The 17,509-nt window shown below is 50.6% G+C and overlaps 1 protein-coding gene across 2 annotated transcripts in view; it reads left to right on the plus strand.

Annotated features, from left to right (window-relative positions):
- PCSK6 (proprotein convertase subtilisin/kexin type 6) overlaps nt 1–17,509 on the plus strand; it is a 127,305-nt gene that overhangs the window by 70,062 nt on the left and 39,734 nt on the right. For both annotated transcript variants that reach the window (XM_074318149.2, XM_074318150.2), the window contains exons 8-11: nt 3,128–3,340; nt 6,827–6,927; nt 10,740–10,843; nt 12,609–12,726. In XM_074318149.2, the coding sequence (XP_074174250.2) occupies nt 3,128–3,340; nt 6,827–6,927; nt 10,740–10,843; nt 12,609–12,726 (536 nt within the window). The remainder of the gene's footprint in view (nt 1–3,127; nt 3,341–6,826; nt 6,928–10,739; nt 10,844–12,608; nt 12,727–17,509) is intronic.

Here is a 17,509-nt window from a genome sequence, read left to right on the forward strand (position 1 = left end):
TTCACCTGCCTGCACCCCCCTTGTGGATGTGCTGTTGCTCCCCAGGTACAAGGCAGAGGCTTCCCCCTACGCTGCCTCTCTCCCCAACCCCTTGGGGCTTGAATGTCTGAGAAGCTAGTGACAAAAAGCAGAGCATCTGTTCTTGTGTCCCCCAGAGCTCCTTGCTCACCTAGACACTCAGTTAGACAAGAAAAGAAAAAGAGAAGGACAGTTCAGACACACAACCCTTCCATAGAATTCGACCTCGTGCTCGTGATGGGGACACCAGACAGCTTCCTTTGTCCCCACGACTCTAAGGAAATGCGAAGGCTGCTGCAGTCGGGTTGCTGAGCGCCTGAGCCGTGCCAGCTGCTGGCCCGGGCATCCTGGAAGGTTCAGGCATGACCAGGTCAGCCGCTGCCCACTGGCTGCCGAATAAAAACATCTCATCGTCCCCATCCCCAGCATGCGCCACCCTCTGTGTCACTTCTATATCAGTCTTGGTGACTAGTGAAACCTCCTTAAAAATTAAGTGTAATTTGAGCTGTAAGTTAGAGGTTGCATTTTCTGCATAGAAGATACTGCTTTGGGTGGTGTTGACGTGAGCTTCTGTCCTTTCTATGAGACGCTGTCTAAAGATTTGAGATCTCAGTTTGGGGCCCCCTATTTCCAGTAGATGTAAGGATTCTTTCAAAGGATTGTTGGCATTCTCAGCTTCCCTTAGGTTTGTACAGACACAGTCCAGACAGGACTTTGGAAAGTTGGAGGCTCAGAAAGGGGCTTTTTGCACCTAGATATCTGGGCGGCCTTAGCTCCTTCAAGCTGTGAGAGGAGTGGACACGATGCAGAGGGGACCATGTGGTTCCCATCATTGTTGTCACAGGTTTTTGAATGACTGAGGTCATTTCATTTCTTTTTTCTTTTTAGTCATCCTAAAGTCAATTATGTCATTTAAGGAGACTTACATCGCAGCTGTCTGAAGTTGTCACGGAAAATCCTCCTGGAAACTTGACGGTCTCAAACCGAACCACATCCCCCATCTGTTTTTCCACCTCCATGTCCCCTTTGTCACTCATAGTCTTTCTTCGTAAGATCTGACTTCATCTTAGGTAGGCGATGTGGTTTGGGAGAGATTTCAGAAGCCATAATTTAGCAGAAAGATGTGTTCGATGTTGGTCCTTACGAAGCCTTACTACTCACGTATCCTCCAGAAGGGGCGAGTCAGATCACGGTAGCTGAAAATGCTGCCTCATGCAGAGGCCCGGCGTTTGCTAAGCCTCAGTAACGGTGCTTCTGAAACCATGGGTAAACTCTGCTTCCCAGGCAAGACGCTGAAATGGGTTCTAATCGGATCGAAGTTATGGTTTTTCTGAACAGAGATGCAAGTGCACGGCTGGGGTTGAAATGTCCCCTTCCATCCTGTGGCTTCCATATGACCTGGAAAGTGAAGACGCAATCCTCAGAGACAGCGGAAATATCTCATTACACCTCCGATCTTAGTGTTGCCTCTGCCTGATTCCCAGGTTCTCCTGGCAGGAAACTCTTTTCAGAGTGAAGAGGCTTTTGCTGCCTGGACACCTGTGAGAATGGATTGGTCTCGGAGTGAGGTGGAGAGACACAGGCCTGTGGCATTTTAGGCTCTTGATATTCAAAATGGGTCCAGAGGCACCAGCCCGCATCACCTGGGAGCTCGTTAGAAATGCAGAATCTCGTCCCTCCTGGACCTGCGAGTTCGTCTCCAGTGTAACAGCACCCCCAGTGGTCTGTGTGGACACTCACGAATGAGGGGTGCTGTGTGAGGCCTTCTCTGTGCTGCTGGGGCCATCAGATCGCACGTCCCACTTTGCAAAATGACAACCTTTTACAAAAAATTTAGAGTGGGGTGGGGAGATCGGGGTGACAGGTCTTAGAGATGGTTGTCGCAGACTAAAGATAGGCTGTGATGGGTTAAATGCCTTCTCGTTTGCATTGTAGTGCTTTGTACAAGCATGTGATTAATCGTTCCCTATGGGTAATTCTATGCCCAAAGACACTCATTTTTGTAGAGCTTTGTGCCTTCTTTCCAGGAGGCTGATCTTTTTGCTACATATGAGCAACCTTTCTGTCAAGCTCTTGGCCGTTTGGACAGCCCCACCTTGGACATACGGAAAGCAGGGCGAATGAGGCAGCTTTTAGCAGCAGGATGGACTGGCAGAGGCTCCATTGAGAGCCTCAGGTTGGAACTGGAGGAAATGTCAGATTGTGACAAGTAGGCACAACAGGACAGGGAACTGTGGTCGCTTGGTCCACAGAATGGAGTGGCCTGAGGCTTGCAGAGCAGGCGTGCCCACTCTGCCCAGGGTGTACTTGAACTCTAAGGCTGAGTGTAACGTGTCCAGTCAGCAGTAGGGCTTCAGTTTGACACTAAGGGGACTGCAGAATTTTGTTGAACGTTTTCTTTAAATTGGCCACTTTGGGGCATAAGTATCAATTTCCTCCCGCGTGTTTGGAAAGCAGGGTCCTTGGCAGGAATGCTGAAGTTACCGGTCCCGTGGGTCCCGTTTCCTGTGGAGACGAGTGTTGGCAGCGCTCTTGGGGGCTGGCCGAGTACCACCAGCAGGGCCGGCCACTTGACCGGAGGGGCCAGTCCCGTCTTGGGTGAGCTGATCTTGGCTGGTGCTTGTGGCCGGGATGAGCCCTCAGTTTGGTCAGAAATATTGATCCTGTGGGTGTGAGACAGAGAGAGCTGCAGAAACGTGCCTGGACCTGCCACTGTCTCTCAAAGGGTTGTTTTCATTTATATGTTCTTAAGAATGAAACTCTGCACACAAGTTGGCTGGTTTGACAACCTGACCGCCTACATGCTTACTCACGGTGGGGACAACGGCCACTCTCAGAAGACCGCACGAACAACCACGGGCATTCTGTCACCCTTTTTGCCCATTTGGTCTCCCCTGAAGTTCACGGTGCCATCCCACCATCAGAAGTGCTCTGTGAAAATCCAAACAGGGCCCACAAAGCCATGTCTGAAGATGCAAAGGCATCTGTCGGGTCTGAACGCATGCTTTTTAGCCCCCGGGAAGGGACCTCAGAAGGAGGAGCTCCAGGCCGCAGGCAACCTCCCCTGCGAGGCTCAGGCTGACGCGCTGTCCCTCTCCTTCCCCTCCAGGGCCGGCAGGGCCTGGGCTCCATTTTCGTCTGGGCATCCGGGAACGGCGGGAGAGAGGGGGACCACTGCTCGTGCGATGGCTACACAAACAGCATCTACACTATCTCCGTGAGCAGCACCACCGAGAACGGCTACAAGCCGTGGTACCTGGAGGAGTGTGCATCCACCCTGACCACCACCTACAGCAGCGGGGCATTCTACGAGCGGAAAATCGTGAGTGCTCAGCAAGGTGGACAGCTTGGGGTGCACACCTTCCGCCCTTTGGGGATGACTTCCTTTTGCTCTGAACCGAAAGCTGAGCCAGGTCAAGGCCAGTTTGTCCCGGGTCCCAGGGCACCACCCTCACCCATCAATGAGTGAGTTGTACCTTAGGGTACACCCCAGTCCCTTGGCTGCCTTCCTCAGACCCTGCCTTTCTAATTTCTGCACAAAATGCCAATTAAAACCCTCTCTGGCTTTGGAGATCTAAAAATACCCTTTAAGAATGGGGTGCATTGTCAGCACAGCGTCTCCTTTTAGCTCTCTCAAATCCTGTGGTCACATCTCTTGGGATCCAGCTGACCCGTTCAGTTTCAACGTGCAAAATCGAGTGAGAGAAAGTCTTGGTTGTCCCCTGAAAGATGTGAGAAACCCAAGTGTTCTTTTGGGCATTGCCTTCCGCACAAAAGGACTTTTCCTGGACACTGTGCCCTCAGCAGCGGTTTCTGTGTCACACCCCCTTCAGTGCCCACAAGTGTGATTTGTCTCTGATAAAGTAACTGTTGGAGTTTAGTATGAGTGGGGTTTGTGCTTCCCCCTTCCCTCTGTGCTTCCTTCCTTTACAAGAAGTAAGAGGGGTGGGTGTTACGTTGAAATTCATGCCGAGTTCCAATGCACAGTCGTTCGTTACTCTGGGTTTGGGACATTTTAAAAATGAGACTGTGGAGCTGGCCGGACATGGCTTACTTTTCCAGCTCACTAGCTTCTTTTCATTTCCCCTGCTGCCTGTCCACCTCTTCAGAAATGATTTGCAAATTTATTTTTACATTTTTCCTTGGGAGCATACAGGCTTCCTGTTCTCCCCTTTCTCTGCACCGACTGAAAGGTCAGCCACAATCGTTCCACCGCCAGCCTGGCAGCGGCCCGCCCGGTTAGCGAAGGTAGTCATTTAAGTTGTTATTTTCCTTTCCCACTGGAGTGCGCGCCCCTGGGACGGGCAGCCGAGGTTCTGAATGGCATCCTGTTCAGGCGCAGTTGCACACGGACTGGCTGGAGTCTTGTTAAACAGACGCCTGTGCGGGATCCTGACGGAGGCCTGCTGGCGGCAGGGCTGCGAGGCGGAGGCTGTGTCCTCTGACACTTTGTCCCCGGGGCTCTGTGCTGGGAGGACAGTGTTTCCCAGCCCTCGGTGCAGGGCCCGCAGCTTTCTCTGTTCAGTCAGACTGCGTGGGCATGTTTGTGTGTGCATGCCCACGCCTCAGCTGCAGCAGCAGGCCTTCATTCCTCTTCCTTTTGGAAAAAAGTCTCTCCTCTGAGCACTACTGTGTGGGTCAGGGTGTGGTGTGAGAAGGCTAGAAGAGCTGACATACTCATTTGAACTTGCTGTTCTGGAACTCTTCTCTGATAGTGTGGATGGCACTTTTTTTTTTTTTTTTTTTGGTCAACTAGGGCCAAGTTTTCCTGCAAGGGGATGAGTGACCATTCTGGGTGGTCGGCAGCATCCAGCAGACCATTCTGATGGAAGTTGGGGCTCTGTCCCCTCCACACTCTCTCTCTGCTCCTCTCTGTCTGGCGAGTGTCCAGCAGCTTGGCCTGGACTGAGGCATTGCCCACTGCTGGGACGTGAGTCCTAACAAAAGGAGTGACACCTAAAGCAAGCACCTCTCACTCATTTCCTCCTGGGCTCGTCCATTCACTGAACATGAGCTGTGCTCCCTGCGTGACATTCTGTCTCAGGGGAGGGGCTGCCCGTCTTGACTCAGCCGTCTCCTCCCCACGGGGAGGCCCCTCTGCTCACTCCCGAGTAACCCTTCTTCTGAGGCTGGAGAGCCAGCCATGGGCCAGACGTCCTCCTGCCCAGACACCCTCAGTTGGCCACCGTTTACTGAGTGGAGTATTTGCCAGGTGCCAGCTGTGACCTTCACAGAAGCCCTGGGAAGGACATGTCATTATGTCCACTTGCAGATGAAGGTCCTGGGGTCCAAGAGGTTGCATTCGTGCTCCTTCTGCCTTGCCCTCAGCTGCCCTCCTCCACATCAAAGTAACTCAGTCCTGCCAATCGATCGATCGCTCGATCGGGATGGAGGAGGAGGCTGGTCCTGTTGAGTCTTCCTGTGTGTGTGATACAGGCTGGGCCCTGATTGTCCGCCCAGCTGAATCGGGTAAAGGAGGATGGTCCGTCTGAAAGGGGACCTCAATGTTACCACCAGGAAAATTCATTCTCAGCTGCTGTAGCCTTGCACCTGGTGGGTGTGTTAGTTACCTGTTACTGTCATGACATGTTCTCCTGAACGTAGCAACTTAAACAGCCCAGATTTACTCTCACAGTTCTGTAGGTCAGAAGTGCCACAGCGCTGGCTGGGTCTGTATTCTGAGCCCCTGGAAGCCGGAACCCAGGTGTCGGCCGGCTGCATTCCTTCCTAGGGGCTCCGGGAGAATCCTGCTCATTCCAGGTGTTGGCACAACTGCGTTCCTTGTGGTCATGGAACTGAGCTCCCGTTTCCTCATGGGTGTGAGCCACAGCCATTCTCAGCTCCTGCAGGCCTCCCACATTCCTTGGCTTGTGCCCCCCAACTCCCTCTCCAAGGCCAGCAGCAATGGGTCCGTTCCCTCTTCTGCTCTATGTCTAGGCCAGGCTTTCTGCCTCTTTCCACCGGATATTCCAGGGTGCTCTCCCTGACTTCAGGCTGGTTAGCAACCCTAATTCCATCTGCAAAAGGCATGGGGGCAACACTAGGTAACAAATCCCATCTTGCACGGCAGGTATCGTACAACTGAACCCACACATACTGTTCAGATGGTGGCTGCTTCTCCATCCAGGTCAAAGGAAGGTGCCCCTCAGGCCGTGCGAGAGTGAGGTCCCCTGTCAGCACCCACCCAGCCTGGCGTCAGCCCCTCAGCTGGCAGAGCCAGCCTCACCTTCCCAGGGAGCTGGCTTCCTGGTCCCACACGGTGACCCTGTGAGGTCGCCATCAATACAGGGCTGTCTGCTGCTGCAGGTGGCACCCGTCAGCTCTCTGAGGAGGCCATCCTGGTACAGAACCACCTGTGACCTTCTGGCCATAGGCAGAAGTGCTCTCTGGGTCACCGGCCACCTCCACGTGTTTCCAACTGCTCTGAAGTCAGGTGGGAACTCGGGGTCGTTTCTGTGGGCTCTGGCATGTGGTCTCGCCATGGGGACTCTGCCAGGGAGGGCCCCTCCATTTCACTTTACTTATCTTTACCTTTGAGTCTCAGCACACACGTCATCTGCCCTCTGCCTTGTCTCCCTGTCCTCATCCTGTCATTAGCTGGTCCCTGCAGTGGGTCCATTTCTTACATATGAGAGCAGAGCAGCTTAGCGGGCCTACCAGACATGGCGGAAACCTCGGTGCTGAGACATGTCCACCTCCCGCCCTCTCCCTCTCTGGGACCCAGGGCCGCATCTGCCAGGGAGCAGCACCTTGATAACCTCTGACTTCTCCTGAGAGCTGATGTCACCTCTTGCTGCCCTGTCACCAGGTCACCACGGATCTGCGTCAGCGCTGCACCGATGGCCACACGGGGACCTCAGTTTCCGCCCCTATGGTGGCGGGCATCATCGCCCTGGCATTAGAAGCAAAGTAAGTTCCCAGCACTTTCCCTTTTTTCCTTCTTTTAAGTTTTTATGGTAGTAAAAATACGCATAAGGTAAGATTTATGACGTTAACCATTTTTGAGGGTACAGTTCACTAAGTACATTCACACTGTTGGTAGCCATCACTGCCATCCATCTCCAAAACTTTTCCATCATCCCAGAATGAAGCCCGTCCCCGTGAAACAAAGTACCACAGACTGGGGGGCTTAAACAACTGACATTTATTTCTCACGGGTGTGGAGGCCCGAAATTTAAAATCAAGGTGTCGGCAAGCATGGTCTCTCCTGAGGTGTCGCTCCTTGGGTTAAAAACGGCCACCTTCTCCCTGTGTCCTACCTGGTCTTCCCGCTGTGTGTGTTTCTAGATCCTGTGGAAGGACACCAGTCACCTTGGATTAGGGCCCACCCAAATGACCCTACTTAATTACCTCTTTAAAGGGCCTGTCTCCAGCTACAGTCACATTCAGTGGTCTTGGGGGAGGCGAATGGGGGGTTAGGACTTCAATATATGAATTGGGTTGGGGCAGAATGCAGCCCATAATACTCTCCCTCCCCCTCCCTGCCAGCCCCTGACAACCACCATTCTAGTTTCTGTCTCTATAACTGTGATGACTCTAGAAACCTCACAGAGGTGGAATCACACACTCATTGACCTTCTGTGCCCGGCTTCTTTCACGTAGTATAATACCCTCAAGTTTCCTCCATGGTGTAGCAGGTGTCAGGATTTTGTTCCTTTTTAGGGCCATCGTTGATGAGCATGGTACCCTTTTCTTCCTTTTTAAAGCTTGCGGTCTCTGGCCCTTTGTAGGACCACAGGGAGCTCTGGGGGCTGAACCCCAAGCCAACCTCCCGTTCTGTGTCACACAGCGAAATCACACTGTGGGCCGCTGCAGCTGCCCTTTAGAAACTTTAGTTCACGACTTGACAATATGGCAGTGATATTTTATCTGTCTCGAGCCAAGTAAAAGCTCTAGAGTTATTAGTATGTGGATGAGCCAGAAAGAAAAGAGAGTTTACGACAAATGCAATCATGCTACCCAAAAGCAAATGTTAGGTGAGACATGAAAACTGTCTCGGGATAACCCAGACGTTTGAAGCAGCCATTTGTGTAGATGAGATTTTAAATGATTCAAAAACCATGATTGAGTTGCTCAAATCCTTATAATTATGTCTGTTTGCATGTTGATTTGCATAAGGCAAACGAGCATAAAGCTCAAATGCTACAGATTTAACAAAGGAGTGGCTAACTGTTCTGGATTTTGTAACTTGTGTGTCCTGAGGCTCTTTTATAAAATTCTAAATAATTAGTTACTTGTGTGGAAAGTTGCGTTCACATACTTAGTAATTCATTGTTCTATATTTTCTTCCATTCCTTATTGGAAACATGCGAGGAATTTTGCTAGTAGAAACTAAATAGCAACTCAGAAACAAACTATAAAATGGAAAAAGCAAACCTTGTTTTGTGCCATTAAAACGTGGCCTGTGGACTCTCATTTGAGCTCATCCTCAGAAGTTTGCAGGTGGCATATCAAGAGAACTTCATGGAAAACAATGCCAGGTTAGAGCATGTAAACATAGAGGACTGTTAAAGGGAGGAGCAATTATAACCAGGGACCCACAGGCCTGAGATTTGGGGACTGGATAGGGTAGCTCAGATGTCTGGGTGGCACTGCTGTGTGGCTGCATCATTCCAGGTGGAGAGGGTCTCGGGGGCACAGGCAGGGCCTGCACACAGCGTGTGACATGAGTGAGGGCAGACCCTCCTCAGTAGGGATTGTCCAGAGGTCGTCCCACAGCTTCAGGCAGTCTTGGGACTCCCCACCAATCCCTTCTTCATCGAGAAACATTTCAACACTATTTCCTAGACTTGTTTCCCATACAAACTGCATTAATGATTTTATTATGAGGGTCAACAGTAAAATGAATTTCCTCATCGTAAGACTGCTTCTCACATTGTCCCTACCTGGACCCATCCTGTCGTAAACTCTGAAGCTCAGGCTTCCTGACGCCTTGTGCAGAACCACCAGAAGGGCAGGACCCTGTGCGTCACACAGGTAACAAGGGACATAGCCCCGTCTGCTCTGTCTGAACCCCAAAGCCTGAGCCTGTGCCCACTCCACCAGAGTCCGAGGCCTTGGGCCACTTGGGACCTCAGAATTGTCCTCTAACAAGGATATTGGCTGTGAGCCCTCAAGAGGAGCAGTGATAAGGGGAGGAAAGCAGGCAACCTGTGCCCAGCAAAAGCCTAGGAAATGGACTAATGGACATGGTTGGGGCAAGGCAGCCAGGAGGCCAGTAAGTGGCTGATGACCAGCAAAGTGACAAGAGCATGTTGGAGAAACCAGGGGAGCCCGGGGCTAGAGCCTGGAGAATGTACCCAAGACTCAAGCCAACAGGTGAGCTCCTAGTAGGAAGATAGGCAAAGAGGGGGTGATTGGTGAGGGAGTCAGATGATGCAGCTGCTGTGAAAAATAGTGTGGCAGTTCCTCAAAAAATTCAAGATAGAATTGCCATATGCTCCAACAGTTTTACACCCCAGAGAATTGAAAGCAGAGACTTGAAGAGATATTTGTACACCCATGTTCACAGCAGCATTATTCACAACCGCCAGAAGGCGGACGCAACCCAAGTGGCCATGAACAGATGATGGGCAGACGAAATGTGCTCCACCCATACAATGGAATATTCTTTAGCCTTACAAAGTTAAGGAATTCTGACACAAGTGATGACATGGATGAACCTTGAGGACACTGGGCAGGTGAAAGAGGCCAGTCGCAGAAGGACAAATACTGTGTGGTTTCACGCATACACAGTTCCTAGTGTGGTCAGACTCTCAGAGACAGGAAGTAGGATGGTGGGTGCCAGGGCTGGGGGCGGGGCGTGGGGAGTGAGTTTGGATGGGGAAAGAATATGAAAAAGTTCTGTGGATGGATGGTGGTAATGGTTACACAGCAATGCGACTGCGCTTAACTGAACTGTGCACTGAAAACAGTTAAGATGGTAAATTTTAAGTTGTGGATATTTTTCAACACAGGCCAACAAAGAGTGGGCAATTGGAAGGATGATTGTCACGACTATGGGTGGGGAGAGGCACTGGTCAAGAGAGAGTGCTTCCAGCTTTTATTTGTCTGTGACCTGGTCCTGGTGCTGTGGACAGAGGGGGTTATAGGATCATTATCGTGACTTGGGTCTTGGTCTCAGAGGTGTGAAAAGGTGATAAAATGTAACTCAGAATCAAAGAAATCTGATCGCTGCTTTTTTATTGGTGGGCATGTGTTCTTTTAGTGAAATGTTTCTACTTTGCATCAAAATGAATGTATTGTAAATGTAGAAGTACTTGAATCTCACTTTACAGTCTGTAGAGAGCCCGTCCACCCAAGGGTGGGGTCTGGGCAGATGGCGGTTGAGGAGACGCTGCTGCACTGCAGCGTTTGCTTGTTATACGAACATTAGCCCCAGTTGCTCACAAATAACATTTGATATTATGCCAAGGATACCCCTCTCTCTACTGCCACCATGTCCTCTGTCGCCCATGTACAAACTCAAGCACAGCTTGGCAACGAGGCTGGGTTTCTCGTGCTGTGAACTTTCAGTCACTCCTGGTACTATTTTATCCCAGGATTTAATCTCTGGTAACCATTCTTGACACAAGGTTGCAAACCCTGGCCAAGGAATGGAGCCTGCGGGTTTCCTTCCTCAAGTCCAGACTTGGGGCAGGCTCCCGACCTCTGAGTGCGCCTGTGCAGCCATCCTTACTGAGCTGTGTGGGCTGCAGCACTCTGTTTTTGTGTCACTGCAGCAGCCAGTTAACCTGGAGGGACGTCCAGCATCTGCTGGTGAAGACATCCAGGCCGGCTCACCTGAAAGCAAACGACTGGAAGGTCAACGGTGCAGGTCTTAAAGGTGCGGGGTCTCCTGGTGGGCGGGGCAGGACCTATCACTCTTATGGTGGGCGGGGCACGGCCAGCCACGCCTGCTGGTGGGCGGGGCAGGACCTATCACTCTCATGGTGGGCGGGGCAGGACCAGCCACGCCTGCTGGTGGGCGGGGCAGGACCTATCACTCTCATGGTGGACGGGGCAGGACCAGCCACGCCTGCTGGTGGGCGGGGCAGGACTGGTCAACCATGCTGGTGGGCCCTCTGGGTGGCACCCTGGCATCTGTGGCAAGGGGTGACATGAATGTCTTAAAAAGAATCCCCAAATAATAACATTAATTGTGTGTCATAAGAATGAAAAGTATCTATACAGTGATTTAAGAAAAGTACCCTGGAACCTCACACTGGTATTAAGGAAGAAACCTAAGGTCGCTAGACATCAGGGTTCCGTCTTCTTACGACTTTTGCCACACCCAGGGGACACCTGTACCAGAACTGACTTAATGGGTGTCTTGAAATTGACTTGCCTTTTTTTTTCACATAAAGAAATATATTTTAAAAGGAAACTTTATTGCATCTAGTTAATCATGGGTTTGATGTGTAGTTATGTTTTTTCTAATGTACATTAAAATAATTATTACCATAATTACTATGATAAAAAAATGTTTGCATGCCACCTAAGAGCAGCTTGCAATCTTAGTCCTGAGTAGCGCTATGACTTTTAAAGTAGCCCCCAGTTTCCTTATCTGTACAATGAGGACATTGAAATAGTTATGTAAGCTACTTTCTAACTACAAAACTTCTGTCGTCAAGCTCCCCCCTCCCCCTGTTATAAAAGTAACACATGGAACAGCGCGGTCTCTACCCCCAGTACAACTTGGTACCATGAAATCAACCTGCTGTTGGAGCTCATAAGGCAGATAATTATAGGACTGTGCCACTGGCTTTGTTTGTCTGGCTTCTTACCAGAGATACTTGAAAAAGATTTACATTCATTCATGGCATGTTAGGGAGGGTGTTTGTTTTCCTTTTCTGAATTTCAAATCCAACTATTTCAACACAGCCTGATGCTACCATCCATAAAATATAGGTCAAGCATTGTTACCTAAAGTTCCAAGGGACATTCCTTTTAATAAGGAGGCCATTGATTAGGCCTGATGTGTCTTTGTTTTGCAGGAATGCTGGTGGTAACCATGTGCTGTAACAAGACCTGACCTACATTTCAATTTCAGCCTAATTAAATAGGAAAATAGATTGTATCTAGTTTTCAACTTTGCCTCTTAAATTAAACTTTGAAACTCTCCTGTGTTGGCCAAATTCAGCATTGGAGCAGGCCAGTTCCCAAGGACTCACGGTCTCTGAATGCCCTGGAATTCGATAGGGGAGGAAAAGGACAAAATGGGTAAACCAAGGGGTCTCGGACTTTTTCCCTCTGTCTTAAGATTCAGGAAATGCAGATGCTGGCCTGTCCCTCTCGTGTAAGGAAAGCTGTCCTCATGTCCCACGTAGAAAGGCCTAGGTCTCTACTCTGTACTAAAATGGGACTTATTTCTGGGCCCGCAGTCCTGATCTGAAGGACTGAGGTTCAGAGAGAGTAAAGCAGCTGGGTCCTTGGAGCAGGGAGCCAGTCCTGGCCCTTCCCGCCCTGAGTGACACAGACAGTCGGTCCCAGGACCACGGAGGTCGTGGATCAGGTGCCTTGTGCAGGAGCAAAGCAGAGGGTGGGATCTGGGTCTCATTCCATTCCTGGGGGTGGGAGGGGAGGAAGGTCTGAAGGCCCTGTCTTTTCAGTTAGCCATCTCTATGGATTTGGCCTGGTGGACGCAGAAGCCCTCGTCATGGAGGCCAAGAAGTGGACAGCAGTGCCCTCGCAGCACATGTGTGTTGCCATCGCAGACAAGAGGCCCAGGTGAGGCTGCTCTCCAGCACCACTTACTTTTTCAGGCATGTGGGTTTGGGCCTGACTCTGCTGTGAGGTATTTCAGGCCGGTGTTCACACACGTGTGTGCGTGTGCGGTAGCGTGTGTGTACACGTGTCTGCATCCCCTCGATGGACGGTGATGCTGGAGAAGGCATTGCTTCTTAACCCATGAGCCTCCTGAGGCCTTTTGCTGCCAGTTGTGGGGTCCCCTTCTGTAGCGGATTGCTCCACTACAGGGAGTCAGCTCCTCAGCCTGAAGGCTCAGGCTCCTACTGGAAATTCTGACCCGTAACATTCAGCACCACTGACTGGCTCGGCCACGTGCCCTGCCCAGTGGGGCTGATGGAGGACTAGTGTGCTCTTTCATCACCCACCAGCGGTGACAGCTGTAGCCCCAGCCCCACCTGCCCCGAGAGCTCAGTGTGACTCCATCAGCCAGGGGCAGGGGTGGCAGCCTCTGTCCCTTCTCGGTTGCAGGAAGGGGTTTTTATGCAAAGTGCAGGGCAGCTCTGTGTCGCTTTCATCTGGACTCGGGCAACCTTCCAAAGGTTTCAGCACTGGGACTTTTTAACAAGCCTCGGGCGGGGTGCTCTGGGACCCCGGCTGCTTCTTTCTTCCATGGTCTGGACATGCCCCACCTCACCCTTTGTAGTAGGTTGTTCTAAACCAGTTGCATTTGTTCAATGAAGTTTTTGTGTTTTAAAAATCAGCTGTAAAGTAAATCAGATAGCAGGGATCGTACTCCATGAGGAAAGGAAATTAAATGATTCTCCCAGACTCTGCCATTCCAGCTGTCCTTTTTCAGGAGAACGGTGTTTCTCGAGGCCTTTATATCTGACAAAGAATGGAATGCGTTTTTCTTTTTTTCTAGCTGGAACTGTTTATACCTTTGGGAAATGTGTGTTTGGAAAAAGAAATGAGGGGGTGATTAAGAGTGACCCTTGCTTTATCCACAGATATAGACCACTCTGTTTGAGATGGCTTCTGCCTGGAATGCATTTACCTCTTAATATGCTCTTTTGCTAGAAAATGTTGAGGAAAGGGTTTCTGGCATGCGGTAGGAATTCAGAAAGCGTGTACTGGGTGAATAGCCACGGAAGGCTCTTTTCAAAAATGACGCTTCCATCCTGCAGCTGATTATAAAGACTGACTGCAGGGTGTTCCCCCTAAGACCTGACAGGCTGGTTGGCCACCAGACAAGTCTTAGTCTGGAGATTTTCAAGCGTCTTCCTCCGGGAAGACTTAGACTGTCAAATTCAAAAGAAAGTGGGAGGGTCTCTGAGATAAACAAGGCCTTTTGCTTTCTTTTGTCTTGTTGGTTAGGAAACGCCTGGACCGTGGATAAACCAAGTCCAGGTGAGGTGGTGCTGGGCTTCTAGAGCGGGGCTGCCCCCAAGGCCACCTGGCCTGCTGAGGTGGCCGCGGCCGCATCCCATCCAGGCCCACACCTCTGCCCTCCCGCTGGTCTCCCAGCAGGGCGGCCCCTGAATGAAGCATTCTTCTCCTGCCAGAAATAGTTTTAAGATGGCAGAGTGGTGCCTAGGTGGCGAAGGGTTGTTTTTATTTTTATTTTATTTTGTTTTTTAAGTGCAAGCACACTGAGTCTAGACAGCACAAGTTGAAGGAACCAGCCATAACACACAGTATGACATTGTTCCTCTCCTTTGAGGAAAGAAAGGACTCCGCAAATGCCAACAGAGGCAAAGAATCAGACTTCTGTTTCTAAAGGAAAATCATCTTTACGTTGAACAGTTTCAGACTCTTTCTGGAATAGTCAGCCAACCTGCTGTCCCAAAACCACTTGCATAACTGCACACTGCAACAGTTATTCCCAAGGACATTGGGAGGGGGGTGGGGGGGGGGAGAGAGAGAGAGAGAGAGAGAGAGAGAGAGAGAGAGAGAGAGAGAGAGAAAGAAGCATTACTGCGTGGAAGGAGGTGGAAACCTCATTTCTGCCTTTGGGCTTTATCTCCGGGCAGAGGGCTCCAGCCTGCCTGTCAGGCTTGTTTGAACTGCTGGGCACCCCAGTGCTTATGGCCAGCTTCCTTCACCAGGGTCCTCTCCAGCTTTACCTAAGCTGCTGGGACCGTGTAGCTTAAACATGGAAAGGAAGTGTTCGCCCACACCTGTGTCCTCTCTCCTCACTGCTCCTTCTCCACGGGTGTTTCCTGGTCCAGCTGGACACTCTCTTAGCCTCACTCTGCTTTCTCCTTCTGGCAGAATCCTAGCACTCTGTAATGGCCCAAACCTGGCCTCAGCTGCTTCCTATAGAAAAGAGCAGAACGTGAGAGAGAGGGAGGGAGGGCGCCTGTCTGTCTGGTGTGACTGACAAAGGTCAGAAAGCTGTTCCTTGACCACTAAGTGAGGGGATCGGGACCACGTCTGCCATTTCTACAGTGACGTCATGCGGGGCCCTGAGTGAGAGGGCCTGGGAGTTGATGGATATGTGCAGGGGCAGGAATGAAGGGCAGTGACGCCTCTCCACCCTCTCCTGCCACTCCGGCCCCCATCTGGTCTCCCTCTCCTGGGGTCTGTCATGACTTAGGGAGATAGTCCTCACGGTTATTCCAGAAGGGGCAATGGGGCACCCTCTGTAAGTTCTGCCTGTGGCCCCAACCTGTGCGCAGACACTGGTATCACGCCCACTGTGCCGCAAATGGCCACTCAGGTGCCTGTTGGTGTCCCTCTGCTGAACTGCCCTGTGTTCTGTCCAATGCCAACGTGATCTGCCCCCTTAGGCCAAAAGGAGCAGAAAGGTCGCCAGCAGCACAAGAAAGGTGACCATGGAGGGAGGCGGGGCTGCCATTCTAGGCACACAGGAAGCAGCCCCAAAAGGAGGAAATGCTACTGTTCCTCTTTAATATGAAGAAAGGCCATGCAGGAGACCCCAGTATACACGTCAGCAGCTCTAGTCTGGACACTGCACATCTAGGCCTGGGAGGTTTGGGGATTCACCGGCTCTCGGGCAAGGCCACATGGCACCACCTCCAGCGGGGTTCCTGTGTGGCTGGGACCCCCGTTGGCCTGATTCCAGAACCCTGCTGTGTGCAGCACACAGCTGGTTTCATATCCGCTTAGGAAGCTGAAAGCCTGTCTCTCCTTTGGGCTCTCTGGACGGTGCAGGCTCCCCCCACTCTCCCAATGCTTCCCCTCCCCTACCCCACCCAACCCAGCATTGCACTTCAGTGCACTCCTGGTCCTGTAGGAGGCCCTTGCTTCTCGTTTCTTCTATCACGTCCTTTATCCATAGGGCATGGCTTGGGGTGGAAAGAAAACTCATGGGGTGCTCTGCTCTTGGCCCCGGGTGTGGGGTGGGGGGTGGTTACCATACCTCAGCCCACGACACTTCTGCTTCTTTATGTCCCTTGAAAGTCTGGTGAGGTTTAGTGAGCTGCCCTTCCTCCTGCAGCCCTGGCCTTTCTCGCTTATTCCTCGGTGTAACCTGCTTTCCCCAAATTGCGACTGCTACTTACTTCTAAATCCGTGTCTGCTTCTCAATCATCCAGTCGACGACTCTCATTACTCACAGTTGTTATGTGCTGTGAAGCCACCACAAACACTGAACTCAGGAACCCAGAACCATTGCTTTGAAGAGAAGTATGGGTTTCGGTAGGTTCCTGGGAGCCTCTGCTTACGGGTTCATCTACCGGCCAACACAGAACCTTCCCTGTTCCCCAAAAATAACACCTCGCCGGACCTTCAGCTCTAATGCGTCTTTTGGAGCAAAAATGAATATAAGACCCAGTATTATATTACATTATTATATTACATTATATTATACCTGGTATTATATTATATTACATTATATTATATTACATTATCCCATGTCTTATATTAATTTTTGCTCCAAAAGATGCATTAGAGCTGATGGTCTGGCTAGGTCTGATTTTCAGGGAAACACGGCTATTTACTCGTGTGTGTTTCTGTTTAAAGACACCCTGTTTGTGACATATGCTGACTCATTACCATTGAATCACTGCCGGCAGCCCTGTCACTCCCTCCTGAATGGAGCTTATCTAGTGCACGGATTTTCTCAGTAAGGCGTGTCGCAGCCTGTTGCCCTATAGGAACACCATGCAGCCATTTCAGCGCTGTGCGTGGGGGTGAAACCACCACCAGCAAGCAACAAATGTGGGAAATGTGGCCCTAACTAGACCACAGAAGGACACGTGTTTACAGTATGAGTGTGGAACCAAGAAGGTAGAGTCGCCTGTTTCGCCTCAGCTGGGAGCACAGATAGCGGACGGCTCACGCGGGCTGCTGTCCTGTGTACATCCACAAATGACCACCAATACCCCATAAGGATGGATTTGGGGTTTCCAATACATGTTAGCGAGTCAGTGAATTTGCAAATACGGAATTGTGAATAATGAGAATCGACTGTATGTTCTCTTGTCTTCTTTACTCCCCATGAAATTGAATCATAGAGCTGGAGGGAATGTTTAAAGCCCGATAACTTAGCCCCTTCGTTTCACTTAGAAGAAAAATACATGCTATGAATTTAAACACTGTGTGTTCAAAAACCTTATAACCTCATCAGGGACAGCGGTGGCTAAATTAATGTACTGGATTGGCCGCTTTTTGTTTTTTAATTAAGTTTTATTTCCAGCCTAAAGGATGGGCTATGGTTTGATAATCAAAAGTAATTTCACCTGAGGAAAATGCTAAATGTGAACTAACATGAATAAGACAGTACCCACATCTACTTTCCTCCAACTCTTAAGGACCAGCCCATCAAGAATGTTCTTCCTAGAACATAGATCTGAGACAT

Source organism: Rhinolophus sinicus, chromosome 13 (genome assembly GCF_057876585.1).
Source record: "Rhinolophus sinicus isolate RSI-liver-muscle chromosome 13, RSI-T2T, whole genome shotgun sequence".
Taxonomy (NCBI): domain Eukaryota; kingdom Metazoa; phylum Chordata; class Mammalia; order Chiroptera; family Rhinolophidae; genus Rhinolophus; species Rhinolophus sinicus.